Source organism: Pongo pygmaeus, chromosome 20 (genome assembly GCF_028885625.2).
Source record: "Pongo pygmaeus isolate AG05252 chromosome 20, NHGRI_mPonPyg2-v2.0_pri, whole genome shotgun sequence".
NCBI lineage: Eukaryota > Metazoa > Chordata > Mammalia > Primates > Hominidae > Pongo > Pongo pygmaeus.
In genome coordinates, this window is record NC_072393.2 from 3,862,464 (window position 1) to 3,875,115 (window position 12,652).

Here is a 12,652-nt window from a genome sequence, read left to right on the forward strand (position 1 = left end):
GCATGACAGCTCCTGGAGTGGACCCTGGGACTGCTTTAGTCCCTATGTGGCAGTTTCCTCCACTGAAAACTGTTACCCACATTCTAAATACTTAAAATGCAAATGAGATCAACCTGGGGTTGTCATTCACAGGGTCCCTCTTCATCTCAAAATAGAGGAAAACAGCAAGCGTTTTATTGAGACATAGTGTGTGCCAACTGACAAAACTGGGAGGTAACAGGTTTTGTTTTTTTTTTTGAGACAGGGTCTCACTCTGTCACCCAGGCAGGAGTGCAGCGGCGGTATCCAGCTCACTGCAACCTCCACCTCCCGGGTTCAAATGATTCTCGTGCCTCAGCTTCCCAAGTAGCTGGGATTACAGGTGCCCATCACCACGCCCGGCTAATTTTTGTGTTTTTAGTAGAGACGGGGTTTCACCATGTTGCACAGGCTGGTCTCGAACTCCTAAGCTCTGGTGATCCGGCACCTCAGTTTTCCAAGTGCTGGGATTACAGGCGTGAGGCGTGAGCCATTGCTCCCGGCCTAAATGCATTTTTTATTATTATTTTGAGACGGAGTCTCGCTCTGTCACCCAGGCTGGAGTGCACTGGCACAATCTCGGCTCACTGCAAGCTCCACCTCCCAGGTTCACGCCATTCTCCTGCCTCAGCCTCCCGAACAGCTGGGACTACAGGTGCCCGTCACCACACCCAGCTAATTTTCTGTATTTAATAGAGACAGGGTTTCACCGTGTTAGCCAGGATGGTCTCGATCTCCTGACCTCGTGATCCGCCCGCCTCGGCCTCCCAAAGTGCAGGAATTACACCCATGAGCCACCTTGTCCGGCATTTCTTTTTTTTTTTTTTTTTTGAGACAGTCGCCTTCTATCGTCCAGGCTGGAGTGCAGTGGTGCGATCTCGGCTCACTGCAACCTCTGCCTCCCGGGTTCAAGCGATTCTCCTGCCTCAGCCTCCCGAGTAGCTGGGACTACAGGCGCACGCCACCACTCCCAGCTGATTTTTGTATTTTTAGTAGACACAGGGTTTCACCATGTTGGCCAGGATGGTCTCAATCTCTGTGATTGGCCGGCCTCGGCCTCTCAAAGTGCTGGGATTACAGACGTGAGCCACAAACCGGCCTTTATATTTTTTTATTTACATTTTCAACATACAACGGGTTGGCCAGGTGTGGTGGCTCACGCCCGTAATCCCAACAGTTTGAGCAGCCAAAGCAGGCGATCACTTGAGGTAGGAGTTCAAGACCAGCCTGCTCAACATGGTGAAACCCTGTCTCTACTAAAAATACAAGTTAGCCAGGCCTGGTGGCACATGCCTGTAATCCCAGCTACTCGGGAGGCTGGCGCAGAATTGCTTGAACCCAGGAGGTGGAGGTTGCAGTGAGCCGAGATCGTGCCACTATACTACAACCTGGGTGACGGAGGGAGACTCCGTCTCGAAAAAAAAAAGTGGCAGGGCGTGGTAGCTAACGCCTGTAATTCCAACACTTTGGGAGGCTGCGGTGGGCGGATCACGAGGTCAGGAGATCGAGACCATCCTGGCTAACACGGTGAAACCCCGTCTCTACTAATAAATACAAAAAATTAGCCAGGCGTGGTGGTGGGTGCCTGTAGTCCCAGCTACTTGGGAGGCTGAGGCAAGAGAATGGTGTGAACCTGGGAGGCGGAGCTTGCAGTGAGCCAAGATTGAGCCATTGCACTCCAGCCTGGGTAACAGAGCAAAGGCTCTGTCTCAAATAAAAATTCAGCTTCCACACACCATCTTAACGTTTGCAGTACTAAAAAAGAATAGGACCCGGTATGGTGGCTCACACCTGTAACCCCAGCACTTTGGGAGGCTGAGGCGGGCTGATCTCTTGCGGTCAAGAGCTTGAGACCAGCCTGGCCAACATGGTGAAACCCCATCTCACTTAAATATACAAAAATTAGACAGACGTGGTGATAGGCGCCTGTAATTCCAGCTACTCAGGAGGCTGAAAAACAAAAATTGCTTGAGCACTTGAACCCAGAGGTGGAGGCTATAGTAAGATCATCCAGGCCAACATGGTGAAACCTCGTCTCTACTAAAAATATAAAAATTAGCTGGGCGTGGTAGCACATGCATGTAATCTCAGCTACCCAGGAGCCTGAGGCAGGAGAACTGCTTGGACCCGGGAGGTGGAGGCTGCAGTGAGCAGAGATGGTGCCATTCCACTCCAGCCTAGCAAATAGAGACTCCATCTCAAAAAAAAAAAAAAAAAAAGTTTAACAGCAAGCAAATGGGTTTCTAGCAAACTAGTCAGGACTGGGGTGACCACAGAAAATCCTGATGGCGGTAGAGCTTGTGAGCTCGTCAGCAATTCGGAAGGTTGCTGAAACCTGCAAAGTTCAATCCGGAGCCCCTCGCTCCACAGGGGCATCCAAATGCGTTCAAAGTGACATCTCGTAATTCCTTGCCATACTGATCCTACTTCAAATGCTCAGTAGACCCACGCAGCTGGCAGCTGCTTCTCTGAATGACACGGGTAGGGCATTCCCACCATTCCAGAACGTTCCACCAAACACTGGGGCAGCCCCAGTCCGCACCTAACTAGGGCCCGAGTCCCCTTCTATGCTCCGGGGAGCCCAGTACTGGGTCCCCTGCGAAGACACCGTGAAAAACGCAGAATGGAGTCACCACCTTATCAAATTTATTATTCCAATGGCACTAGTACAGCTGGAGGTGCTCATGGTGACACCGCACAGGACTTCCTGCCTGCTAGAAATCATCTACCCGCATGTTCCTTTCTCCTTTCTGGGGCAAAAGCCACTACAGGCCATATACCCAAATAAACCTCTTAATGCGTTTGTTAAAATTTGTATGGACATCTGAATTTCCCTCTGAAGAAATGGAAAAAGTGTTGGGCGTCCCATCCCGCCTCCCCCTCCCGACCGGCCCAGTAAGTCCCTGCTAAGAGGGCGTGTCTGCTGCCTCTAGACTCTGGAAATAAATATCGAAAGAAACGGCATCAAGTGTTAAGGTTGAGTGATGGCACGCAGCGGGCCCCAGAAACCTCTCAGGGGAGCGTCGCTGTGTCGGGACAGTCTCCAGGTGTCGTCTGAGAATGCGAGGACGTGGTGCTGTGGGTGCTGCGAGTCCCCGGGGCGGCAGGCGCTGCAGAAAGGGCCGCCTACAATTTGTCCAGGAAGTTGTCCAGGGCCGGGATGCCTTCCTTCAGGCCCTTGCGCTTGCGGGTCTCCGCCACCACCTGGCTGGGGCGGCTGCTGTTGTCAAAGGGGTCCCCAGGCAGGATCTGCCAGTGGTCGAACACACACTGGGGGAAGGCCTGGCCGCCCGTGTTGGACCTCAGGTCAGCGGTGAAGCCTGCAAAGGGAAGCGAGAGGCTCACTGGGCCATCAAGAAGGTGGCGGGGCGGAATGAAAGTCCTGTCAGGAGCTCAAACTAGCTCCTCAAGCCTCAGTCACCCTGCAGCCCAGACTTGGCCTGGTGCCCAGCACTTCACCAAGGGCCTACCAGGCCGCTCATGGGCCTCACGCCCCTGCTCGTTCGGGACAACCCTGTGCTACAGCTCGGCTGCTCTACTGGCCCAGGGCCTAGGCCTTCAGAGCTCCAGGCCCAGAGCCCTTCTCACGCTGGGGATAGGACAGCCCCTCCCCTGGGAATTCAGTGATTTGGGGGTCCACAAGCTGTCAGAAGCTGGGCCACCTGTTAAGTCCATCACCTGCTCCCATCAGGACGCCTCCTTTAACACCCTGCTAAGCCTAACTGGGCTTCTGTCCCCCAAACTAGCCTGCCAGGCTCTGCAGGCCACGCCGGGCAGGCACTCACCAAAGGACTCGTTGACGGGCAGATAGGCCTTGACAACAAACATGGGGGTGCCGGCCACCTGGGACTCCTCGAACACGTGGCCCCGCTTCCTGTTCAAAACCCCGTAGATGCCACCGACCACTTGCTCTGGACACTGCCAGAAGGGAAAGAAAAACTGTCAGTGGCCACTGGGCAGGACAGTGGCAGGGTTAGCGGTGGGCAGGCGGACCTCACCTGGATCTCCACAAGGTAAATGGGCTCCATGAGGCGCGGCTGGGCGGTCAGCACACTGGCATAGAGGCAGCGCCGCGCTGTGGGGATGATCTGGCCACCCCCGCGGTGGATGGCGTCGGCGTGCAGGGTCACATCGTGGACATCGAAGCGCACACCCCGCATGTTCTCCTCACACAGTGCGCCCTGGGGGAGGGGGAGAGCCACCGTCAAGGGCCGGATGCACCTCGGCTGCTTGCCCTCCACCTGCTAAGTCCTGCAGGTCTCCACCAGGGGGACCTGGGGCCTTGCCCGCCTTGGCCCCATTAGGGTCTCTGTCTCAGGAGGCGGGACCATGAGGTCCCTCTAGAGCCTGGAAATGGTGTGGTCTGCATGTGCTGAGCCGTGCCTCACCTCCTTGGTGGCCCACTGGAAGCCGGCCACCACACTGTCCTTGATCTCGTTGAGGTATTGCACACCCTTGGTGATGTCGGTGAGGATGTTGGGGCCGGTGCCGTCGGGCCCAAAGCACCAGATCTTGCGGGCCTCAGCCACGTCCCACTCGTACTTCTCGGCCAGGTAGCGCGCCCGCTGCTTGAGCTCCTGGCGGGCGGACACCTCACCTTTATCGATGTCCTCGGCCAGGCCGTCGGGGAAGGGCCGCGCCTTCATGTACAGCCGGTTGTGCTTGTTGGGGGACTTGGAGAGGCAGAGCACGTTCGACTCTTCACTGACCGTCTCGCGGTACGAGACGACCGGGTCAGATTTCTGCAGAAAGAAGATTAAAGTCCCACACTTGCCTGGAGAAAGAAGTGACCTTACATAAACGCAGAGGCATCCTTAAAAGCTTTTCCTAGCAAGGCGGACCTAATACAGCCTGGCAGAGCCACGTCAATCAGAATGAAGTGGAGTCAGTGTTGCACCTCCAAGCACATCTCACTCCAGGCAAGGACAAGGAGCAGGGGATCCACTGAGCTCTCCGGCGCAGAAACCATGCGCTTGTGGAATTTTAAGCATTAACCGGAAAGAAACAAGGTCTGGAGCAGGCCTGCCCCAACCCCTCCAGAGCATTTGTGTGTTTGCAGACAGAAGACAGCAGGATGAGCTGTCTCCGAGTCAACTCAAAAACAGCCCCTGAGGCCGAGTGTGGTGGCTCACGCCTGTAATCCCAGCACTTTGGGAGGCCAAGGCCAGAGGATCACGAGGTGAGGAGATCAAGACCATCCTGGCTAATGCGGTGAAACCCCGTCTCTACTAAAAATACGAAAAAATTAGCCAGGCATGGTGGCGGGTGCCTGAAATCCCAGCTACTTGGGAGGCTGAGGCAGAAGAATGGCGTGAACCTGGGAGGTAGAGCTTGCAAGTGAGCCGAGATCGCGCCACTGCACTCCAGCCTGAGCGACAGAGCGAGACTCAAGGAAAAAAAAAAAAAAAAAATAGCCCTGGGCCAGGTACGGTGGCTCACACCTGTAATCCCAGCACTTTGGCAGGCTGAGGCGGGGGGATCACAAGGTCAGGAGATCGAGACAATCCTAACACAGTGAAACCCCGTCTCTACAAAAAATACAAAAAAAAAAAATTAGCCGGGCGTGGTAGCACGCGCCTGTAGTCCCAGTTACTCAGGAAGCTGAGTGAGGCAGGAGAATCGCTTGAACCCGAGAGGTGAAGGTTCTAGCGAGCCGAAATCACGCCACTGCACTCCAGCCTGGGTGACACAGCGAGACTACCTCAAAAAACAGCCCCGCATGCCTGTGGAAGACTGTAAAGAAGAAACTTGAGAAACCTAAGAAGCTGAGACCAAGGCCGAGATCAAGTGTAGGCGCCTGCAGAGCCCAGCCCAGCTCAGCTTTAAAGCAGAAGGCGGGTGTCCGGGGTGGGGCATGGGGATGGCTGGTCACTGGCGCCTCACCTTGATGGGGATGCAGGCATGGTCCTCCTCCAGGTCCTTCAGGCAGATCTCCAGGTGCAGCTCGCCGGCGCCCGCAATGATGTGCTCTCCTGACTCCTCGATGATGCACTGAAAGGGACGCGGGTCAGCACCAAAGGGGCAGGGGGCTTGGAACAGGCAGGACCAGGCTCCCAGCTTCCCTTTAGCTAGGGATCCCGCCACGTCAAAATTTCAGGGAAGGTGCCGGGCAACTGGGACCAGCACAAACTCCTGAAGAAACGTTAAGACCCACAAGCTACAGTGAAAACGCGCAGAGCAGCCTAGGAGAGGGTGGTGGCTGTCTGGGCGGGAGTCTCCATTTATAGCCACAGCCAAGAACCCCTCCTTTCATGACCCAGTCACCCCAATCCGACAACCACAGCAACCCACACAGCCACAACTCAGGCCACAAGCCGTCTCCCCTCAGGGTGTCTGCTCCCAGCAGGTGCACTCTGTGCCCACCTGCACCATGGGGTCGGACTTGGCCAGCCGCTTCAGCCCCTCCACCAGCTTGGGGAGGTCGGCCGGGTTCTTGGCCTCCACGGCCACTCTGACAACAGGACTGACGCTGAACTTCATCACCCGCATGTTGTGCGCGTGCTCGAAGGTGGTGATGGTACCCGTCTTCACCAGGAACTGGTCCACGCCCACCAGGCCCACAATGTTCCCACAAGGCACATCCTCGATGGGCTCCACGTAGCGGCCCATCATCAAGATTGTTCTGGAAGAAGCAAAAGGCGGCAGCAGGCCCGCAGGGATGGTTGTGCTGGATACTGGAGGGCCAGGGCAGGTCCCTCCCAGAGTTGGTGGCCCTCCTGCCTGGTCCCAGGGCAGACTGGTGGCTTCCGCAAGGCCCTGACTGCCGTGTGGGGGCTGCCAGGAAACATCCTCTTCGGAATCACTGCCCTCTACCTGGGTATGGGTTGACGGCCACCACCCACCTGTGCCCAGGGACACAGACGAGCAGGGGGTCTGCTGTGCCCTGGGGCTTGGAGCTTCTCCAGGAATGTCCTCATTAGGCTAAGGACAAAAACTGTGGCTGGCACAAGTGTCACCCTACATTCCTTCTATACTCCTTACTTCTAGCTCCCAACTGAGGAGCCCAAGACTTGGAGCAGGGCAGGGCCCGCAGCAGTGCCGAGGGACCTGGCCATCACCCAGCTGCTCACCTCTGGATTGGCTTCAGGTAGAGATCCTCCTTCTTCCCAGGGGTATAGTTAGGCCCCATGATCCTGACCTTCAGGCCAGTGGAGACCAGCCCCGAGAAGACCCGTCCAAAGGCGTAGAACCGACCTTTGTCGGAGGTTGGCACCATTTTGGAAATATACATCATAAGGGGGCCTTTGGGGTCACAGCTTTTAATGCCTGAGGGACAGAGAAAACCCGCAAGCTTTATTCCAGTGCAGCTCAGCCTTCCGGAATCCTGCGACCCGCAACCTTGGGCAACAGAAGTCCTCCGGCTGCAACTCAGGGCCCGGCCACCGGGACCACGTACCCATGGCAGCCTCGTCGTCCGGGGGCCCCTCGTACAGGAGCTCGCAGCGGTACTTCTGGGCCGTCACAGGGGAGGGCAGGTGGATGGTGATCATCTGCAACAAGGCGTCTCCAGCGGGCAGCCAGCGGCGCATCACAGCCTGCGGGGGCAGAGAGTAGCGCATGAGACACCTGGGGGAGCCCAGAATGGCCCCGTACACGCTTCCTCTCTTGAAGCCAAGGAAGCCAAAGTCAGGAGTAACGTTCTCCAAAGCACGGCCCCTTCTGGAAGGCGGCAAAGGCCGTGCACACTCCTGCCAAGGCCCTCGCCCACACCTGTCCCGGATGGGGCTGGCTGCTGGGATGTGTCTCCAGCAGCACCCAGAGTCTACAGCGAAAGGGGCAGCAGCTGTCCCTGCCCAGCTGAGGACTTCAGCCCCCAGACCTGGGCTGTCAGAGCATCCAGAAGCGGCAGCCTGTGTTCCCTCCACCCCGAGGGCTGGGCCCAGGCCGCACCTTCAGCAGGGGTTTGCCTTCTTTGTCCTTGTCCTCGCTGTCCAGTTTGATGTCCAGTTTCTCTATCAGTTTTGCTGTCTCCTCTTTCTTGAAATTCATGATCGCATCAAACACCTACATTCCCCACCAAGAAACAGGAAAGCCCATTTGGGAACAGCAGGAGGAAGCCTGGCACCGCTTCCTGCTTGGGAGACTCAGGTCAGCGCAGGGGGACGCAGCGCGGGAACGGGAGCAGGCCTGACCTGTCTACCAAGGGCCCAGCCAGCTGAGCGGATCGGGAGCTGGAGGAAACCTCGTGGTGGAGCAGAGGAAAAAGCCCACTCTGACTCACAGACAAGGACACAAGTTCTGACTTACAAGCACTGAGCTGCCACCTGTCACCAAAGCCACAAGTTATCCAACCCCCTCCATGCAGGAGAGATCCCAAGGCTCTGGCTGTACAGTCCAGATCTTAAGAGAAGAGCCCTGACTCCACCTCAGTTAGGAACTGTGCCTCCTCCCATCTCGCACCTGCCCCACACAGGGAGATGGGCCCAGTCAGCTGACAGGCTACCGACTGGAGCCCGCAGGGCCAAGGGCCAATAGTCGCATCGGCAGGGTGCCTGGCGCAGCCCTCATTCACCTTGAAGATGGGGTCCAGGATCAGCTGGCAGAAGGTGCGTGGCAGCTTCTTCCCTTCAGGGCTGGTGGCTGACTTGCTGAACTTGCCGTTGGCTGGGTCAAAGTACCTGGCAGGGAGAGGCCAAGCCAAATCAAGTCAGGGCCTCCAGGGGATGACTGGGGGCAGTGGTCGCCAAGTGGACATGCTTGGGCAAGACTCTACAGGGTGACTGGTGGGCTTGAGCCATGCTGTGAATAGCGCACCACGCCCCTGCGTCGCTGCCACTCCCCCCACGTGTCAGGAATCCCCGACCACATCCCGGGGGCTCACCTGTCACCCCACAGCTTCTTCATCATGTCCTCTACTTTCTTGGCCCGCTCGGCAGGCCCCAACTGGCCCTCCCCCTTGGCGGCAAACTTGGCCACGTACATCTCCGCAAACTGCTTCAGGGTGAAGGCCCACCCGTGGAGGCCAGACCCGAAGCCCACGGTACCGAGGACAGGATCAATCTGGAAGTGTGAGAAACGAGAAGCAGCCGTGAGGAGGGCCCCTGCGCAGAGCCTGAAGCTACGGGCTGGGCACCTCGAGCATGGGCCTCAGACACTGGATTTCTTCAGTAGACATCAGGTCAAAGTGAAGAAATGATCAGTCATCACGAACAGGGGGGCCAGCCCCTCCGCCACCCACGGCACCCTTCCCTGAGCTCATCTCTTCCAGCTGCCCAAAGATCAAGGGCTGGATCAAGTCGGATGAGAACATTCCAGCGCCCTTCTCTGTCACCCCAACATTCCTGGCAAAAACACACCTCCAGTTCCCTCAGCTCAACTCCGCTCCCCACCGGCTCCTGCGGATCCCGCTGCAGCGAGCCCACCACCCAGCCAGGGAGGGCCGTACCATGATGTTGCCCATGGGGCCACTCTCGCCCTCGCCGTAGGTGGAGATGATGACGTTCACGTTCTCCACGATGCGCTGGAAAGTCTGGTAGAGCTCCTCGGGCTCCAGCTGCAGCTCCAGCAGGGCGCGGTCCATCTTGTTCATCATCAGCACAGGCTTGATGCGCTCGGCAATGGCCTGCCGCAGCACTGTCTCCGTCTGCACACACACGCCTGGGGATGCAGGGGACAGGGCGGCGCTGTCATCCTCAAGCAAGGATGGCCCCGGCTTCCAGGCCCTGCCTCAGGGGACCCACTGCCTACCTGACACACAGTCCACCACCACCAACGCGCCATCGGTGACTCGGAGGGCAGCGGTCACCTCCGACGAGAAGTCAACGTGCCCTGGGGAGTCGATGAGGTTGATGAGGAAGCCGGCGCCGTCCTTGCTCTGCTTGATGAAGTTCAAGTCATTCTCTGAGAGCTCGTAGAAGAGGGAGATGGCACTGATGGAGGGAGGGACCCGTCAGAGGAACAGGAGCCACACACCTGGCCCAGGGAGGCTGGGATGCTGTCAGAAGCCAAGCTGCTCCTCCCTCTATGACTCATCCCTGGAGAGGCTCCCACAAGAGCCAACCCACCCTTGTCCTTTGCCCCTGTCCGGGACATGCCACCCCCACAACGGGGAACTCCTGGTACCAGCCCCATAGCCAGCTCCTCAGAGCTCTTCTGACCAGACATCCTGCCCCACCGACTTGACCCCAAGATTCATCACACCTGACTCAAAGTAGCAACTAAAATACCCAGCAGGACAGCAAAAGCCTCCAGAAGACTCCAACCCTTCCCTCCTCACTTCTGCCCCTGCTCCAGTGGAAATGAAGAGCTTTAGCCAGAGTCCCTCACCATGGTACCAATCCAGAACAAAAAGTAGTTTGGGTCACTGTGCTCTGCACTCACCCTGCTCACATCAGGGGGCCAGAAACTGACATGGAATGAACGCCATCCAGTGCAACACAGCAGCTTCCCAGCATCCCGAGCACTAGGAACACCCTCCCCTCCCAGGTGTGACAATGGAACCACTCCAGATATTGTAGGAGTGGGAATAAGTTCCCCAGGGAGGGAGAATCACTGAGTGAAGCCCCCTCCTCAAGAAAACCTTCCAGCTCGCAGTACCCCCAATCCCTGTGCCTCTCCATCCTGTCTCGCTAGACTGAACCTCACTCATTCTCCCGAGAATTAAGAAACCAGGAGAAAGAGACGTTGCCAAGTCTCTCCCCGCCCACCCTGGCCCAATAGCCTCCAGCTGCCAGGCCAGCACCTCCCTGCCTGGGTACAGAGGGCACGGGGAGCTCACGTTGACTTGATGGTGATACAACGCTCCTGCTCGTCCTTCCGGGTATCAGTGAAGCGTGTCTCCCCGGCCCGGGCCGAGGCGATGATGCCCGCCTTGCACACCAGGGAGTCTGTCAGCGTGGACTTGCCATGGTCCACGTGGGCGATGACAGACATGTTGCGGATGTTGGCCTTCTTGTCCATGATGGCGCGGATCTGGTCTACCGTGAAGTTCACCTGGGCAAGACAGGGAGGCTCAGACCAGTTCGCGATTTCCAGGAACACAGCTTGGCAGGGAGCGTTCAGTCCAAACAAACCAGCATGCCCAAGGCCAGGAGGGGGTTGGTGCTGGGGTGCCCCAAGCCCACCCAATCTTGCCAGCCTAACACCCTTTAAGAGCCACCCCGCAATCTCCAAGGAACCACTGTTAATAGGTGTCATTCAAGATTGACAACCCAGAAATGAAAATGCTAAAGAATAAGACTGAGTGGCAACAGATTTCCTTGATACCAGGTACAAACACTAAAGTCTCATTTGGGGCCAAACACGTAAGGGATGAACCCTCTCCTAAAGCCCCCTCCACGTTGTCACCGGGCCACTCAAACTTCCCCGAGCAAGAAGCTTCATCATAAAATGCAAGGTCACCCCTCGGCAAAGGGGATCAGACAAGGCCACCCACCCCAGGAAATAATGGGGAGCCGGAACGGCCCTAACCGCCACAAGCCTACACCTCGTGTCTCAAGAAGAGTCTTTGTACATTTGGGAGTCACAGGAAGGACAAGTGCCTAGGGTCGACGGTTAACAGCATCAGGAGAAGGTATTTGGAAGGAAAAGGGGAGTCTTTCAGGTGTCGCTTTGCTCGTTCTGCCATTTCCCTGCCGCCCCTAGACCCCGGCAGAAAATCGATCTTCAACTAGCGGCCCGCAGATTACATAAGGCGCCTCCCTGTCTCCCCGCTTCCACCGCGGTGCCCGCCATTACTACGCCTGCCACATCATCATACCCCACCCCCATCCCCGCTAACACCCCAGCTCCAACCAGGTCTGGGTAAGGTTACGGCGCCCTCGGAAGCGGAGAAGGGGCTCGGTGAACAGCGCGGCGCACAGACATGGCGGCGGCCGCTTCCCCAGCCCCGGCTCCTCCGGCCCCGCCACCGCTACGTCTCCTCCTGGCACGGGGAACCCCAGCGTCCCAGGCTAGCCAGCGTCGGCCCCGCGGAAGCCCCGCCGCCGTTCCGGGGCACCAGCGAGGCAGGGTTACTCACCATGGTGGCGGATGGCAGTGGATTCTCCCAGGTAGAACCGAAATAAGCGAGTCGCGCCGACGATGGCGGCGACGACGGCGGAAGAGAACGCTGACGTCAACACTCAGCCTTTTATAGGCGGACGCCGGTTGGGCGGGTCATGTGACTGCGCTGCGGAGGCGGGGCGAAGGGACGCCGCGCAAGCGCACGGTGGCGTGTCCCCCTGTTAACGCATTCGGCGCCGGCGCGGGTTAAGCTGGGCATCTCGGAGGCGGTGGTCGCCCTCGGTGTGCAAAGTTCAGGTGCACAAAGTAAAGAGCGCCGTTTTAGCTGAGAACAAGAACCATAGCAACGATATTAGCTCTCAAATTGTCCAGTACTTCTATTAAAACCAATTTACAAGGTGAATAGAGTCTGTGGATTATACCCAAGTCGATTTCCCTGTTTGGGCATTGTTACGTAAGATGATACCCCTGGGAGAAGCCGAGGGAAAAAGGACACTCGCGACCACTATACTGTTTTTGCAACTCCTTACATGTAATTATTTCAAAATAAAAAGCTTTATAAGAAGCAGGCATCGGAATCACTGATCCCACAAATGCATACTGAGCATCTATGCACCACGAATTGTTAGGGGTTTTGTAGATATAGCAGTGGACCAAACACCTTTCTAGCTTGACCACACTGCGTGTTCTT

At 57.2% G+C, this 12,652-nt stretch overlaps 1 protein-coding gene and 1 non-coding gene across 2 annotated transcripts; both read right to left on the minus strand.

The window, feature by feature from the left end:
- Nucleotides 1-2,642: 2,642 nt before the first annotated feature.
- EEF2 (eukaryotic translation elongation factor 2) lies at nt 2,643-12,365 on the minus strand. The gene is made up of 15 exons (XM_054465997.2): nt 11,978-12,365; nt 10,736-10,950; nt 9,706-9,887; nt 9,404-9,615; nt 8,840-9,018; nt 8,531-8,636; nt 7,909-8,022; nt 7,415-7,553; nt 7,089-7,284; nt 6,382-6,640; nt 5,902-6,009; nt 4,407-4,760; nt 4,017-4,199; nt 3,804-3,936; nt 2,643-3,338 (listed from the first exon to the last, which is right to left on the minus strand). The coding sequence occupies exons 1-15, from the start codon at nt 11,978-11,980 to the stop codon at nt 3,145-3,147; spliced, it is 2,577 nt and encodes an 858-aa protein (XP_054321972.1). The 5' UTR covers nt 11,981-12,365; the 3' UTR covers nt 2,643-3,144.
- Nucleotides 9,104-9,169, minus strand: LOC129021295 (small nucleolar RNA SNORD37). The gene has a single exon (XR_008496019.1). It is a non-coding gene; the product is annotated as a small nucleolar RNA SNORD37 (small nucleolar RNA).
- Nucleotides 12,366-12,652: the final 287 nt, after the last annotated feature.